The sequence below is a fragment of the Bombina bombina genome, chromosome 1, assembly GCF_027579735.1.
Source record: "Bombina bombina isolate aBomBom1 chromosome 1, aBomBom1.pri, whole genome shotgun sequence".
Taxonomy (NCBI): Eukaryota; Metazoa; Chordata; class Amphibia; order Anura; family Bombinatoridae; genus Bombina; species Bombina bombina.
In genome coordinates this window covers 180,363,060-180,376,487 of record NC_069499.1, presented here as the reverse complement: position 1 = coordinate 180,376,487, position 13,428 = coordinate 180,363,060, and the positions used below count along the sequence as shown (strand labels likewise).

Here is a 13,428-nt window from a genome sequence, read left to right as displayed (position 1 = left end):
AATAGTTGCTACATTGTTGCTCAATAAAAAAATTGAGCTACATTTATCTGAATGGTGCGATCAAGCAGGTTGTCTGTTTAAAACCGCTATATTACTGTTTGATATTCTATGTTTACTTAGATACAAAAATAAAAATAAAAATATTTTAACTAAAACTACTATATTACAGTCATTGGTTGCACACTCTAGTGATTCATTTATAACTGTCCTTAAATGGATGCAATTTTAAGAAACTTTCTATTTTACTCATATTATAATTTTTTCTTCGTTCTCTTGCTATCTTTGTTTGAAAAAGCAGGAATCTAAGTTTAAGAGCCGGCCCATTTTTGGTTCAGCACCTGGGTAGCGCTTGCTGATTAGTGACTAAATGTAGCCACCAATCAGCAGGCGTTACCCAGGGTGCTGAACCAAAAATTGGCCGGCTCTGAATCATGAAAGAATAAAAATGGGTTTAGTATCCCTTTAATTGGCTTCAGCAGAGAAGAAATCCTAGGTTACAACATGACAGTGTCCAGTGCTTTATGAACACAAACTTTATTTTATTTTTTTGAAATATTAAAAAAATAAGTACAAAGGATACTCTGAATAGTCACTTTTTTTATTTTAAAGAATTTGTATTTATTTGCAAATATTCCTGTGAGCATGGCACTATTTATGCATTTTAAATATAATTTTTAAATAGTTTATAACACTAGGAAAAAATCCAAGCTGTCTATTTTTAAAAACGTGTGCTTTTTTTGCTACAACTGTCTCTCAACAGAAATCTCAATGCTTTATAGGTGGACATGCCTCAAAAGCATAAAAACATCCCCCTCCCCCTCAGGAAAAAAGGAACATCCATGGTATAACCCCGCACCCTAAAACAAACAAAACAATAATTTTGTGAAATACCCTCTTTCAGATGCAACAAAGAAAATATAATTTGTATATCCTTTAGGTCAATAGGTTCAGCAGATTTGTTGGCAATCCTGGTCTGATATGAAATCCAATATTTCAGCCAGTGTTAAAATGATATAAAATGTCTTAAAACTGTATTTAACGTGGATAAACAAAAATAAAAAATGTCAGCATCAACTTGTAGCCTTATCATGCATAACATACACATTATATAAAATGATGTGAAACTACACAGTATTATCCATTTTAGTTTTTCTGGGATTTGCTCAGTAAAATATAATCTGTGTATGTTTTATCAATGTATTTTCAGATGATTCCTTAGAAAGCTAAAAAAAAGGATCATTAAAGGTACATGAAATCCACATTTTCTCTTTCATGATTTAGAAAGAGAATGCAATTTTAAACATCTTTCTAATTTACTTCTATTATCTCATTTGTTTTATTCTCTTGATATGCTTTGCTGAAAAGCATATCTAGATATGCTCAGTAGCTGTTGATTGGTAGCTGCACATAGAAGCCTCGTGTGATTGGCTCACCCATGTTCATTGCTTTTTCTTCAACTAAAGAATATCTAAAAAATTAAGCAAAATAAATAATAGAAGTAAATTGTAATGTTGTTTAAATTTGTATTCTCTATCTGAATCATGAAAGAAAGATTTTGGGTTTAGTGGCCCTTTAACCTAAATATGTTGTGTTTGCGTTATGTGGTGGCAGCTACAATGTATAACGGTTATAGTTTTAAGGCGCTCACATAATTGTCTTGTGGAAAGCATAGGTCCCCATTTTAATTCCCAAAATATCATCTTTAAATCAAATAAATGCGTAGGTTGTAAATAAAAAGTATACAGTTACAAAATAGAGATGTAAACTGTAAGACTAGTGCCAGCGAACAATATATAAATTTAATTATGATTAAAATACAGATTTACACATTACAACAAATTGCTGCATTTATCATCTATGAACGAAATGACAAAAGGTATATAGAGTTAACTAGAAATCCATTAATGATAAAATAAATATGTAAAGTATCATAGGGCTGCAAAGGACGACTTTGGCAGCAAGTGAGTTAAATGCCCCCAAGGTATCAGTAATTATCTTATTATTAATATATGTATCATTCGTTTGGTCTTCACTGTCATTTAATCTTAATGCATTGTCTATTAAAGACAGGGATTATGCTATTTGAGGCACTCCCTCAGCTGTCCTCCAACTCCTCATTGGTCGCTGCTCCATTGCTTGTAAGTAAATGAATAGCAGTGGGTGCCGTTGGTATAAATGCAGTGACCTAGGTGATCAAGATACGTTGTTACTCTTTCTGCTTTCTCTTATCACTGAGCCCTTACTTCTGAATCTTGTGCCCGGGGAAGATAGAGAAGAAAAGAAAAACCCTTCCCGAAAGGCGAAAATGCCGAGGGGATTCTTGGTAAAGAGGAACAGAAAGAACTGCGGGTCTTATCGGATCCCTGGTGATGAAACTGGACCTCCCAACGCACTGCCTTTTCCATCAGTTTTGGATGTCATTACCCCTTATTGCACATCTTCTTCACCTACGAATTTTGAATTTGTGACAGGATCTGCTGAAAAGGATCAAACTCAACAAACAGCAGATATCCATGAAGGGCTATCCCAAGCAACCTCTGATAAAGGGATAGTCAAGGCTACTGTCAGGCTAGAGGAGACTGAACACTGGAATCAACTTCCATTCAATCCAGTTAAACCGGTAGTTTTAGACACAAATACGACTTTCTTTAAAAAGTTGTTGAACTCCCCAACTAACGTGGAGTCATTCCAGTTAGCCCCTTCCTTTGCTTCCATGGAGAAACTTCTGATTCAGCATAACCCATTCATCACACCAGAAGCAAAAGTACATGCAAGTGTATCTACTAAAGAAGCAACCCGGCCCTACAAACTCTCCTCTAAGAAAAACAAAGTCTCAAGAAAATTAAATTTCGCAGATGAAGTCACTACTTCCCCCGTGCTTGGACTGAAAATCAAAGCTGAAGAGCCAGATCGGAAATCTCGTAGCCCCCAGGTCAAGCGCCCGCCTCTTGGGGAATTCATCTGTCAGCTTTGTAAAGAGCAGTACCCAGATCCCTTTGCTTTGGCCCAGCATAAGTGCTCCAGGATTGTGCGAGTTGAATATCGCTGCCCTGAATGTGATAAGATTTTCAGCTGCCCTGCTAACTTAGCCTCACATAGGAGGTGGCACAAGCCTAGGACACTGAACAGTGACGGACAAGGAGGAAAAAAGATACAGATACCACCAGAAGGGAAAGAAAATAGCAGCGGCCGGAACGCTTTGCTGCCTCTTCAGGACCAACAGAGTGCACGAATTCAGCACCTGCAGGCTGTGGACAGCTCCCCGTTGATTTTTACAGATCAGCACCACCGTCCTGGGAACAGCTCCTTTCCAAGCAGAGAGGAGGCTCATACACCTGCTCTTCCTCTGTCTGATGACGATGAAGCCTTTGACTGCCTATACTGCAATAAGAGGTTCCGCAGACATGCTTACTTACGCAAACACCTGCTCACACATCAGCCCTTCAGCCCACTGGAGCGGGGGCAGCTCTCCTTTCCGTGTACTTTCCCCACTGTTGACATCAGAGACAAGCACAGATTGTGGCATGCAGTGAGAGATGAACTTCTGATCCCTTTAGGTCAGGAAGAAGCAATGCTGGCTGAAGGAGGGCAGCAGCTATTTCCATGTGAACTGTGTCCTACGGCGTTCTTCAGCTCACCCGGACTTACAATGCACAAAAACAAGTGTCATTCTCCTGAAAGCAGGCAGAATATCCCTAAACAAATCCCACTTTGACAAAGTTGTTGTATTGTAGCCATAACGAAACTATGTTGATGAAGCTTCTGTAATATAGAATCGAACGCAGGGTTTCTTTGATCACATTTAATAACTCAAATGTTTATGTCATATAATAAACTAAACACCGGTCTTGTATTGCTTTAGTTTGTAAACTCTTTTGTTTGCTGTTCTAAATTCCTGTTTTTTACAGACATGCAAATACAGGATACCAAAAACGATTTAATGCTTAAGAAAGGAAAACCAAAGGTCACATTTAGAGTGATATATTTATTATATTTTGTGTTTAAAGTCCAGTTTTCATACTTGTAATCTTATTTAATAAAACACTTAAAATCAAGACACTGTAATTGTTTAAATAAATTGCGCCGCACTAGTATTTTAAATGATCAGCAAACATTACTTAGAAATCATGATGAATGTATTTCTGAACACACAAACTGGATTTAAATTGCTTTCACACAATTTCAGTAAAGAGGCATTAGTTTCCTTTCTAAAAAGGATTAAACATTTTTTTTGTAGTTGGATTCCTACTGTAAATGTCAGTAGACTGCTCCTGAACCATTTAATCCTTGGTGTTCATTGTATTACATATAATTTAGTTCTTTACCATAAACTACATTTTAAGTGTTAAAGTGGTTGTTCACAATATAAAGGGACATTAAGCTCTCACATTAATTGCATTCTGTGTGCCTACGTAAGTACCATACATCTTGTTGGAGTTTGGTCTGTCCATTACTGCAATCATTTGTTGCATTTTAAATGATTTAAATAATACAATTTTTTTTCCTGTGGTTTAAGGTAGAGAGGATTACAATGACAAATTTGTTATATCTACTCAATCTAAAACTGGTAATGCTTGTTTATTTTTTAAATGAGATGGTGTAAATGTATTTGTACATTCAGTACTGTTGCTTATGCTGTTTTATGGATTTCAAAAGATATATTCTCTTAACAGTTATAGAAAGGCCATTTATTACAGTTCTTAAACTGCAGATATTGGTTAACTATATAAAGTACAATTTATTAAAAATGTCTTTATTGACAGAATTGTTTAAATTCTAATATGTCTAAAAATGTATAGTTTGCAACAAATATATTAAAATTGACATACGTTCTGTGTCTATGGGTCACATCTGTCAACATTAACATGAGGATTTCTAGAATAATATTCTTAAATGAAACAAGGTAAATAATATAGACAGTAACCTTACTTATGATTGATTGTGTGTGTGACAGAGTACATTTTAAACAAGTTAAATAACAGATACAATACATTTGTTACTGGTTATATATGCCTACCAAATTATTTTGCTGTTAACGTTAAATCTGAGCTATTTTTTCTGGGCAGTTTAAAAATAAATAAATATTGAAAGCATTTATAATATATATAAGTTCCATAGATGCAAATACTTTTAATGGCAATAGAACACATGCTCACCATTGCTGTGATGTCATCTATGTCGAATTCTTGTTAAAATTTTAACAATTACTTCAACATTGAATATTCTTCTCAGAACATATTGTTACACCATGTAACAATGTTATGCTAGTATATCTGAGACCTTTTTATTTATGTATTTATATATTGATTTAATCTGATAAATAGACATGTTTATTTTGAATGCTAAGTTAAAAACAGTATAGGCATTACACTGTTACTGACAAGATGTCCACTGGCATGGCTGATTTGGCAATTAAAACGAAAACAAAATTGTCTTTTGAAAATATATTATCTCCTAAAAAGGGATCTTGAACCAATATAAATTTAAATTTCAAGTTGGACATACAAAAACCATAAATGATTAAAATATCTATGTTGCAGGATATTCTAAGTTTAAGAAAAACATAAAACAATGACATCTATAAAAAAAATAGTTTCACACTTCAAATGCGACTTGTTTATGCTCAAAACTGTGTTAGTAAATCAGAGCAACAAAAACATTTTAAAGGGACAGTCTAGTCAAAATTAAAGGGACATGAAACCCACATTTTTTCTTTCATGATTTAGAAAGAACATGCAATTTTAAACAACTTTCTAAATTACTTCTATTATTTAATTTGCTTCATTTTCTTGATATCCTTTGCTTAAAAGCATATCTAGATAGGCTTAGTAGCTTTTGATTGGTGGCTGCACGTAGATGCCTCGTGTGATTGGTTCACTCATGTGCATCACTATTTGTTCAACAAAGGATATCTAAAGAATGAAGCAAATTAGATAATAGAAGTCAATTGGAATGTTATTTAAAATTGTATTCTCTACCTGGAGCATAAAAGAAAAAAATTGGGTTTCGTGTCCCTTTAAACTTTCATGATTCAGATAGGGAATGCAGTTTTAAACAACTTTCCAATTCACTTATATCATCAAATTTGCTTTGTTCTCTTGGTATTCTTTGTTGAAAGCTAAACCTAGGTAGGCTCATATGCTAATTTCTAAAACCGTGAAGGTTGCCCCTTATTTCAATGCATTTGGCAGTTTTTCACAACAAGAGGGTGTAAGTTCATGTGTTATTATTATTACTGGTTATTATTATCGGTTGTTTGTAGAGCGCCAACAGATTCCACAACGCTATAAACAAAGGCGAAGTACAACAAAACATTTATAGGAATCAAACGGGTAGAGGGTCCTGCCAAGAGTCGCACTGTTGTAGTCCGCTCTTAAGAAGGTGATCTACTAACAGCTGGACTCTTAGACTTACATGCTAAGGGGGTTCAGGGGATAGCAATGAAGGAGAGAAACTGGTATAAAGAATGGTTAGCATAGGTTGTATGCATCCCTGAACAGTAGAGTCTTTAGGGAGCGCTTGAAGCTTTCAAAACTAGGGGAGTGTCTTGTGGAGCGAGTCTGGAGAAGTCCTGTAAATAGGAATGTGAGGAGGTAACAAGAGAGGAGTAGAGTAGGATGTCGTGAGCAGAGGGAAGGGGACGGGAGGCAGAGTATCTGGAGACAAGGTCTGAGATAAAAGGGGGGAGCAGTGCAGTTGAGGGCTTTGTATGTCAGAGTGATAATTTTGTGTTTATCCTAGAGGCAAGAGGAAGCCAGTGAAGGGATTGGCAGAGAGGCGCAGCAGATGAAGAGCGACATGTAAGGAAGATGAGTCTGGCAGAGGCATTCATTATGGATTGTAAAGGAGCTAGGTGGCAGCTGGGGAGACCATAGAGGACAGAGTTGCAGTAATTAAGGCGGGAAAGAACGAGACAGTGGATTAAAATCTTAGTTGTGTTTTGTGTAAGGAAATGTCTAATTTTAGAGATGTTTTTAAGGTGGAAGCGGCAGGCTTTAGCCAAAGACTGAAAGTGAGGAGTCAAAGAAAGATCTGAGTCAAATGTGACCCCAAAATATCGGGCATGTGGGGTAGGGGTATTGATAGAGTTCTCAACAGTTATAGAGAGATTAAGGGGGGGAATGTTGGAAGAAGGGGGGGAAATAAAGAGCTCAGTTTTGGAGAGCTATATCTTGTGTGCCATACAGATAACACTCTGACCATGCCCATGGATTTACAAGTTAGAGGGCACTGATTGGCTAAATGCAAGTCTGTCAAAAGAACTGAAATAAGGGGGCAGTCTGCAAAGACTCAGATACAAGGTAATCACAGAGGTAAAAAGTATATTAATATAACAGTGTTAGTTATGTAAAACAGGGGAATGGGTAATAAAGGGATTATCTATCTTTTTAAACAATAACAATTCTTGAGTAGACTGTCCCTTTAAGGAAAAAAATCTAGGCATTTAAAAGAGCACATAGGTGTCACATATGTGCCAAATAACCACACCAGCAAAAGTAAACTTGCTCAGAATTTAGTATACAGTGATAGAGCTAAAGGAACATTAAATACAAATATTTTATTTTTCTTCAGAATGTTTTATTACTTACTGTAAACCACTTTGCATTGTACTTTCATTATTTATATTGCATATTTTGCTGCAAAATATTTATGTGTTTCTTCTCACTGGCCTTCCAAAAGCTGAAGTGCATCCTGTGACATTCAAAGCCATGACCCTACATTTTCCACAGTGATTGTTTGATAAGCACAGAAGCGCATTTATATCTGTTTCCAACTGGCCACAGGAAAGGCAATAAGTTAAACATATATCAAGTGGCTATTACTGGGTATGTCCTTGGACAGCAAACTAATGCTAATTTTGCTAAAATAATGGCAATATGATTTTAAAACAATTATTGGCATGCAGATAATTTGCACCGTGGTGCTTAATTGTTAATGTAAACTTAAGCAAAAAAACAACGAAAAAGGATTACACAATACAAAAAAAGTGGTAAGAATAGTTTATTGTATTATTAAATAGGATGTGATCTTTTCTAGCCCTTACAAGCGGGCAGAACCGGCATGAAATGACATCACATGCTGAGGTTTCCACAGCTCGGATACACATGCAGACCATACAATTGCCCACGTGAGAAGGTCCTTACAGTTTTAATATGGCAGTGCAGCAACAGGTTTCTAGCTATAAGTCAAGAATAGCGGATAAGCTTTCTGCAGACTATTTCCTAGAACTCTTTTGTTATATGTTTGACAACCAATCGAGAGACTGGCAACTATGCCATTATACTTACTGTAAAAATAAATTGCGCAAAAAGTGTTTTTACTTCGGAAATAGCATAGCTTACACATGGTCATTTATTTTATTTTTCAAATGCTGTGCATGTGTTTGGCTGTATTATGTACACAAACTTCAACATATTAGAAAGATTTTCTTTGTATTTTGAAATAATGAACTTTGTTTACACCTAAGAAATATTTGAACTGACACAGTGAAAAAGTAATAATTTGATCAACATAAATCTGAAAATGTATTTTTCCCCCAGAGACAATTGCAGTTAAATAGTATCATCAATAAACCAATTAAATACATTTATATTTAAGATGATTTGCATATAAAACATGATGGGTTTAAGTAATTTTTTCTCAAATGTATAATAAATAAATGCACCTCTGGTGTGAATAACCGTTATGGAAAAACGCAATTGTCTCAGTAATCATCTCTTTATAATATTGAATTTAAAACATGGTTTAATTAAGCTTACCTAAAATATATTCTTTGGCTTCTAGGGACACATAATAATAGAATATTTATTTAAATACTCTTAGAAGTCTAAGCACCCACCAAAGTCTAAATCGGACAGGAGACTTACCTAAGGGAAATTATTTAAAAAGTCTTTTATGAAATAAACCTCAAATATATCTCTCAATTCGCTGCTGGAAATTTGCCTGCTAGTAAAATACAGCATGGCCCAGAATCCTAGGAAAAAAATAATAATAATAAACAAACGCTCTCTAGTTGTAAAAAAAAGTTTTAAAATTTTAACTTTTTCAGACTTTTTAATATATCAGTAAAAACTCCTAATGTGTATCATGGAAATATATTTATACACTAACACTTGATACAGAAATTGGTTTTATAGTCCCTTTTATCCGTCATCTAGACATGCTATTCCCTTTAAACAAAGATATTGCAATATCTTTTTTTTTCTATTTTTCTAGCTATAGCTTAACAATATATACTATATCTAAAGGTTTCATTCCTGCTGGTAGTTTGAGTTTTAGGTTGTTACAATAATCTCTTGAGCTGATGCTTTCCAGTGTTGATGATAAAGCTGCCAAGCTACAGTGATGATGATACTTATGGTGACTGCAAACTAAAAAACTACTTTATTAAAGTTCTACAAATAATTTGCAGGTCTTAATGCTAAAATCACTGACAACCTTTTTTTTTGTTTTTTTCTTAGTCAAGTTGTAATGATAATTATTATTAATGCATACTAATTTATCAGATTTACCTGCCTTTATGGTAACCTTTAGAGTGATTAACTTTTCCATGCAAAACTTGACTGCTTTTTAAAAAAGCATTTTCTTAAATCTGATGCATATGTTAAGCAAAGTACTTAATATTTGAAGAAAATACTTTAAAGGGACAGGAAACGCCAACATTTTCTTTTATGATTTGGATAAAACACAATTTTAAACAATTTTCCAATTTACTTCCATTATCAAATTTGCTTCGTTCTCTTGTTATCCTTTTGCTGAAGGAACAACATTGCACTACTGGCATCAAAATAAACACATCTAGTTAGCCAATCACAAAAGACAAATGTGTGCAGGCACCAATTAGCAGCAACTCCCACTAGTATAGGATATATTTGTGTATTCTTTTTCAACAAGGGATACCAAGAAAACAAAGCAAATTTGAAAATAGAAGTGAATTTAAAAGTGTCTTAAAATGACATGCTCTATCACAATCATGCAAGTTTAATTGTGACTTTTCTATCCCTTTAAAGCCATTCAAAGCTGACATTCCAAACCGGATAAACAAATTATATGTCACACTGAACTGCAAACAGAATGATCTATCACAATATGTTCTAAGTTCTAAATAGAATGTATTTTTCAAATTGTTGGTAAAAATTAAATTTAATTGTAAAATGTATTTAGGCTATATACATTAAAAACAGAGCTCAATATAAATGAAATTACAACCTTATCAAAATACACAGGAGAGCCCAGTTAATATATAATGCAGAATGGGCTCTTACATGGAATGAAGGCTTGTTGATAGATATATTCAGGATGTGGATGAAACACTATTAGACTAACTAACTTTGGAATTTCTATAGAAGGTGCATCTTGAAACGTATTTAGGGCTTACTTAAAAAACAAAACAACAACAAAAAAACTCTTAAAAGGTATGACCAGACAGTTTAAAAGATTATTGTGTTACAATGCTTGACCAGTAAAAGACAAGCCATAACACATGCTGTGCTTTAGCAGTGGTTTGCTACAGTTTCCTTTGCATATACAACACCATGTCGTTTTAAAAAAATATGCACACAGTGTTTAATCAAAATTGATTCAGGCATATAAAAAGCATAAGAAATTTTGCAGACAGTACGGACCATTACACTAATAATCCCTGCAAAAAAAGGCCAACTTGTCATAGTAAATACTGCTATACAAGACTTTATTTTCTAAGTGAGTAAGACCCGTGACTTGACTATATAAAATAAAATAATTGTATAAAATATTAAACAAATAGTTCCGTTACATGTATTGATTTCATGGACTCATCAGGTTTCACTGGACCGATAAAAAAACACACAGATATGGCAGATAGCTTTCAAAGATCTAGATAGGTACGTAAAATCTATGGATTTTTTTGTATTGGTCCAAAATAAGCAATTCTAACTAAAACAATATGTGAAAATATGCAATAATATAATAAATATACAACACAGTGAATTAAAAGTAATTATTATAAACAAGAGTTCAACATGATGAGGCCTTATTTTAGCCAGATCTATAATAAAGATCGGCTAATAAATTGCCAAAAGTTCCAATAGATATACATATGGCACTCTGCATTGTAAATAATTTAAAACCACAGAGTCGTAAGTCTAAAATATTAAATTAAGTCTAAAAGTCCAGTGTTCACTCAAATAAAATAGAAGTGTAAAAAAAACAAACAAGCAAACAAATTAAAAAACGGAGTGTGATCTTGCAACAAGATAGACTATGTTTGAGATGCCAGGAACATTCCTTATTTGGCACTGCCAATTATAAGCAAGTCAATGTTGGGCACCTCAGAGTTGTGGAATTGAAATTTAGGTTTTGTTGGCAGAGCCAGAGGAACGCCGTAGCTTCATTGACATCCGACTTTTGCTTGTCCTTGGTGACAAAGTGGAAGCCAACTCTAAACCATCGCCAGCAGCCAATGAGTTTTCAGTCTGTTCTTCAGCAGAACAAGATTCTGGAATAAGAGGAAAAATAAAATATGGAATAAAAATCAAAGCCATATATATATATATATATTACAGGTGCAAATCCCCAAATCCAGAATTCCAAACTTTCTAATTAATAATAATAAAAAAAGAAAAAGAAAAAAAAGTGTGTATATATATATATGTATATATATATATATATATATATATATATATATATATATATATATATAAATATATAAAATGACTTACCACCATCCTGTAAGTCACAATCTTCGTTGCCTGAGTCTTTTATTTGATTTTTGTGTGTTTTAAAATGCAAATATTAGACTGTCTATATTTAAAACAACAAATATTACCTTTCTGATTACAGTACTGTACTATCTTTCTGGGGGTACTATGTATACACATGTATTAAAATGATATAAAACTACCTTTAGGTTACATGTATAAGCTGTATTATGACATGTCAATTTTGCCTAAATTACATTAGATGTTGTTGTTTATACTTGGTTCTATCCCTTCCCCAAACTGTGCTTTTTTACAGATGCAAATATTACAAAATCCAAACTATTCTGAAATCCAAACCTTTTTCTAGTCCCAAGCAGTATGGAAAAATGGTCTTCTATCTGTACCAACATACAAAATCATGCCAAATAAATAACAAAACATTCTTATGGGGATAGTATTTTAGTAACCAAGTTTAGTGTATACAAATATATTCTGTAGCTACATAAATTATACAAATGGCAAATTATTTACTTTCAGGATGATTTAGAAATAGTATCCAAGAAAAACAATATATTACCAGAAATGCAGTACATTATATTTCTTATCTCAGTACTGTAAAATCAGACAACACCAAAACTAGGTCATGCTTCTAGGATGATGGACTAGAAAAGGGGTAACATCCATTGAGAAACTTAAAAAGGACCACACTGGATATTCTGGAACACATTAAAGGGATAGGCAACACCAGAATTTTTGTTGTTTTAAAAGATGTTTTGCATAACCAACACAGTTATAATTATACATGTCTTACCTCTGTAATTACCTTGTATCTAAGCCTCAGCAGACTGCCCCCTTATTTCAGTTCTTTTGATAGACTTGCATTTTAGCCAATCAGAGTCTCCATGGTAATTCACGTGCATGAGCTCAATGTTATCTATATGAAGCACGTGAACTAATGCCCTCTAGTGGTGAAATGCATTTAGATTAGAGGCGGCCTTCAAGGTCTAAGAAATTAGTATATGAACCTCCTATTTTTAACTTTCAACTAAGAATACCAAGAGAACAAAGCAAAATTGGTGATAAAAGTAAATTGGAAAGTTGTTTAAAATTACGTGCCCTATTTGAAACATGAAAGTTTTTTTTGGACTTGACTGTCCCTTTAAGTCCCAAGCAGTTCAAATGAATAACCTACATATCAGCATCAGCATGGAGGGACTGCTGAATGCTTTTGAAGTATTGGGTGAAGAAATACAATTTATTGCATTTGCATTTCATTGTACAAACCAACACATCAATCTGAAGTGCCAGAGCAATAAAAGCAAATAGAAAGGGAAACGCCACTGAAAATGTTATAGTATATTTTAGCACTAAACAGAGCATGCATTGTAGGATGCCTTTAAATTAAATTTTATTTCATGAAGGTATGTAATGCATACCTAAATGCTGCATGTCATGATCAATACCTGAACAAAATGACTGAGCATTTGAGTCTGTCCTTTTAATCGCATAAATAAACAGTTGAGACCTGCATTTTCAGACTGGCACTAAAAGCTTGTATGAAAGAAGAAGAAAAAACAAATTTATTTTTACCTGATAAATGTATTTCTTTCTTGACACGGTGAGTCCATGGATCATCTAATTTACTGTTGGGAATCTGACTCCTGACCAGCAGGATGAGGCAAATAGCACCAGAGCAAAAGCTGTTAAATACCACTCCCCCTACTCACAATCCCCAGTCATTCGACCAAAG

General features: G+C 34.0%; 2 protein-coding genes across 10 annotated transcripts in view; one reads left to right on the top strand and one right to left on the bottom strand.

The window, feature by feature from the left end:
- The first annotated feature begins 2,305 nt into the window (after positions 1 to 2,305).
- Positions 2,306 to 3,715, top strand: INSM2 (INSM transcriptional repressor 2). Its single transcript, XM_053689664.1, has one exon. It carries the CDS (start codon positions 2,306 to 2,308, stop codon positions 3,713 to 3,715), a length of 1,410 nt encoding a protein of 469 aa, XP_053545639.1.
- A 4,273-nt stretch (positions 3,716 to 7,988) lies between these two features.
- Positions 7,989 to 13,428, bottom strand: part of RALGAPA1 (Ral GTPase activating protein catalytic subunit alpha 1) — a 1,007,748-nt gene continuing 1,002,308 nt past the window's right edge. For 8 of the 9 annotated variants that reach the window (XM_053697738.1, XM_053697739.1, XM_053697743.1 and 5 more), the window contains one exon: positions 7,989 to 11,476. In XM_053697738.1, coding sequence (XP_053553713.1) covers positions 11,331 to 11,476 — 146 coding nt within the window. In that variant the 3' untranslated portion in view covers positions 7,989 to 11,330. The remainder of the gene's footprint in view (positions 11,477 to 13,428) is intronic. The other variant, XM_053697740.1, reaches the window with a different exon arrangement.

Bases quoted from the DNA above. Each gene is read 5' to 3' on its own strand.
- INSM2 (XM_053689664.1), top strand. From the start codon at position 2,306: ATGCCGAGGGGATTCTTGGTAAAGAGGAACAGAAAGAACTGCGGGTCT.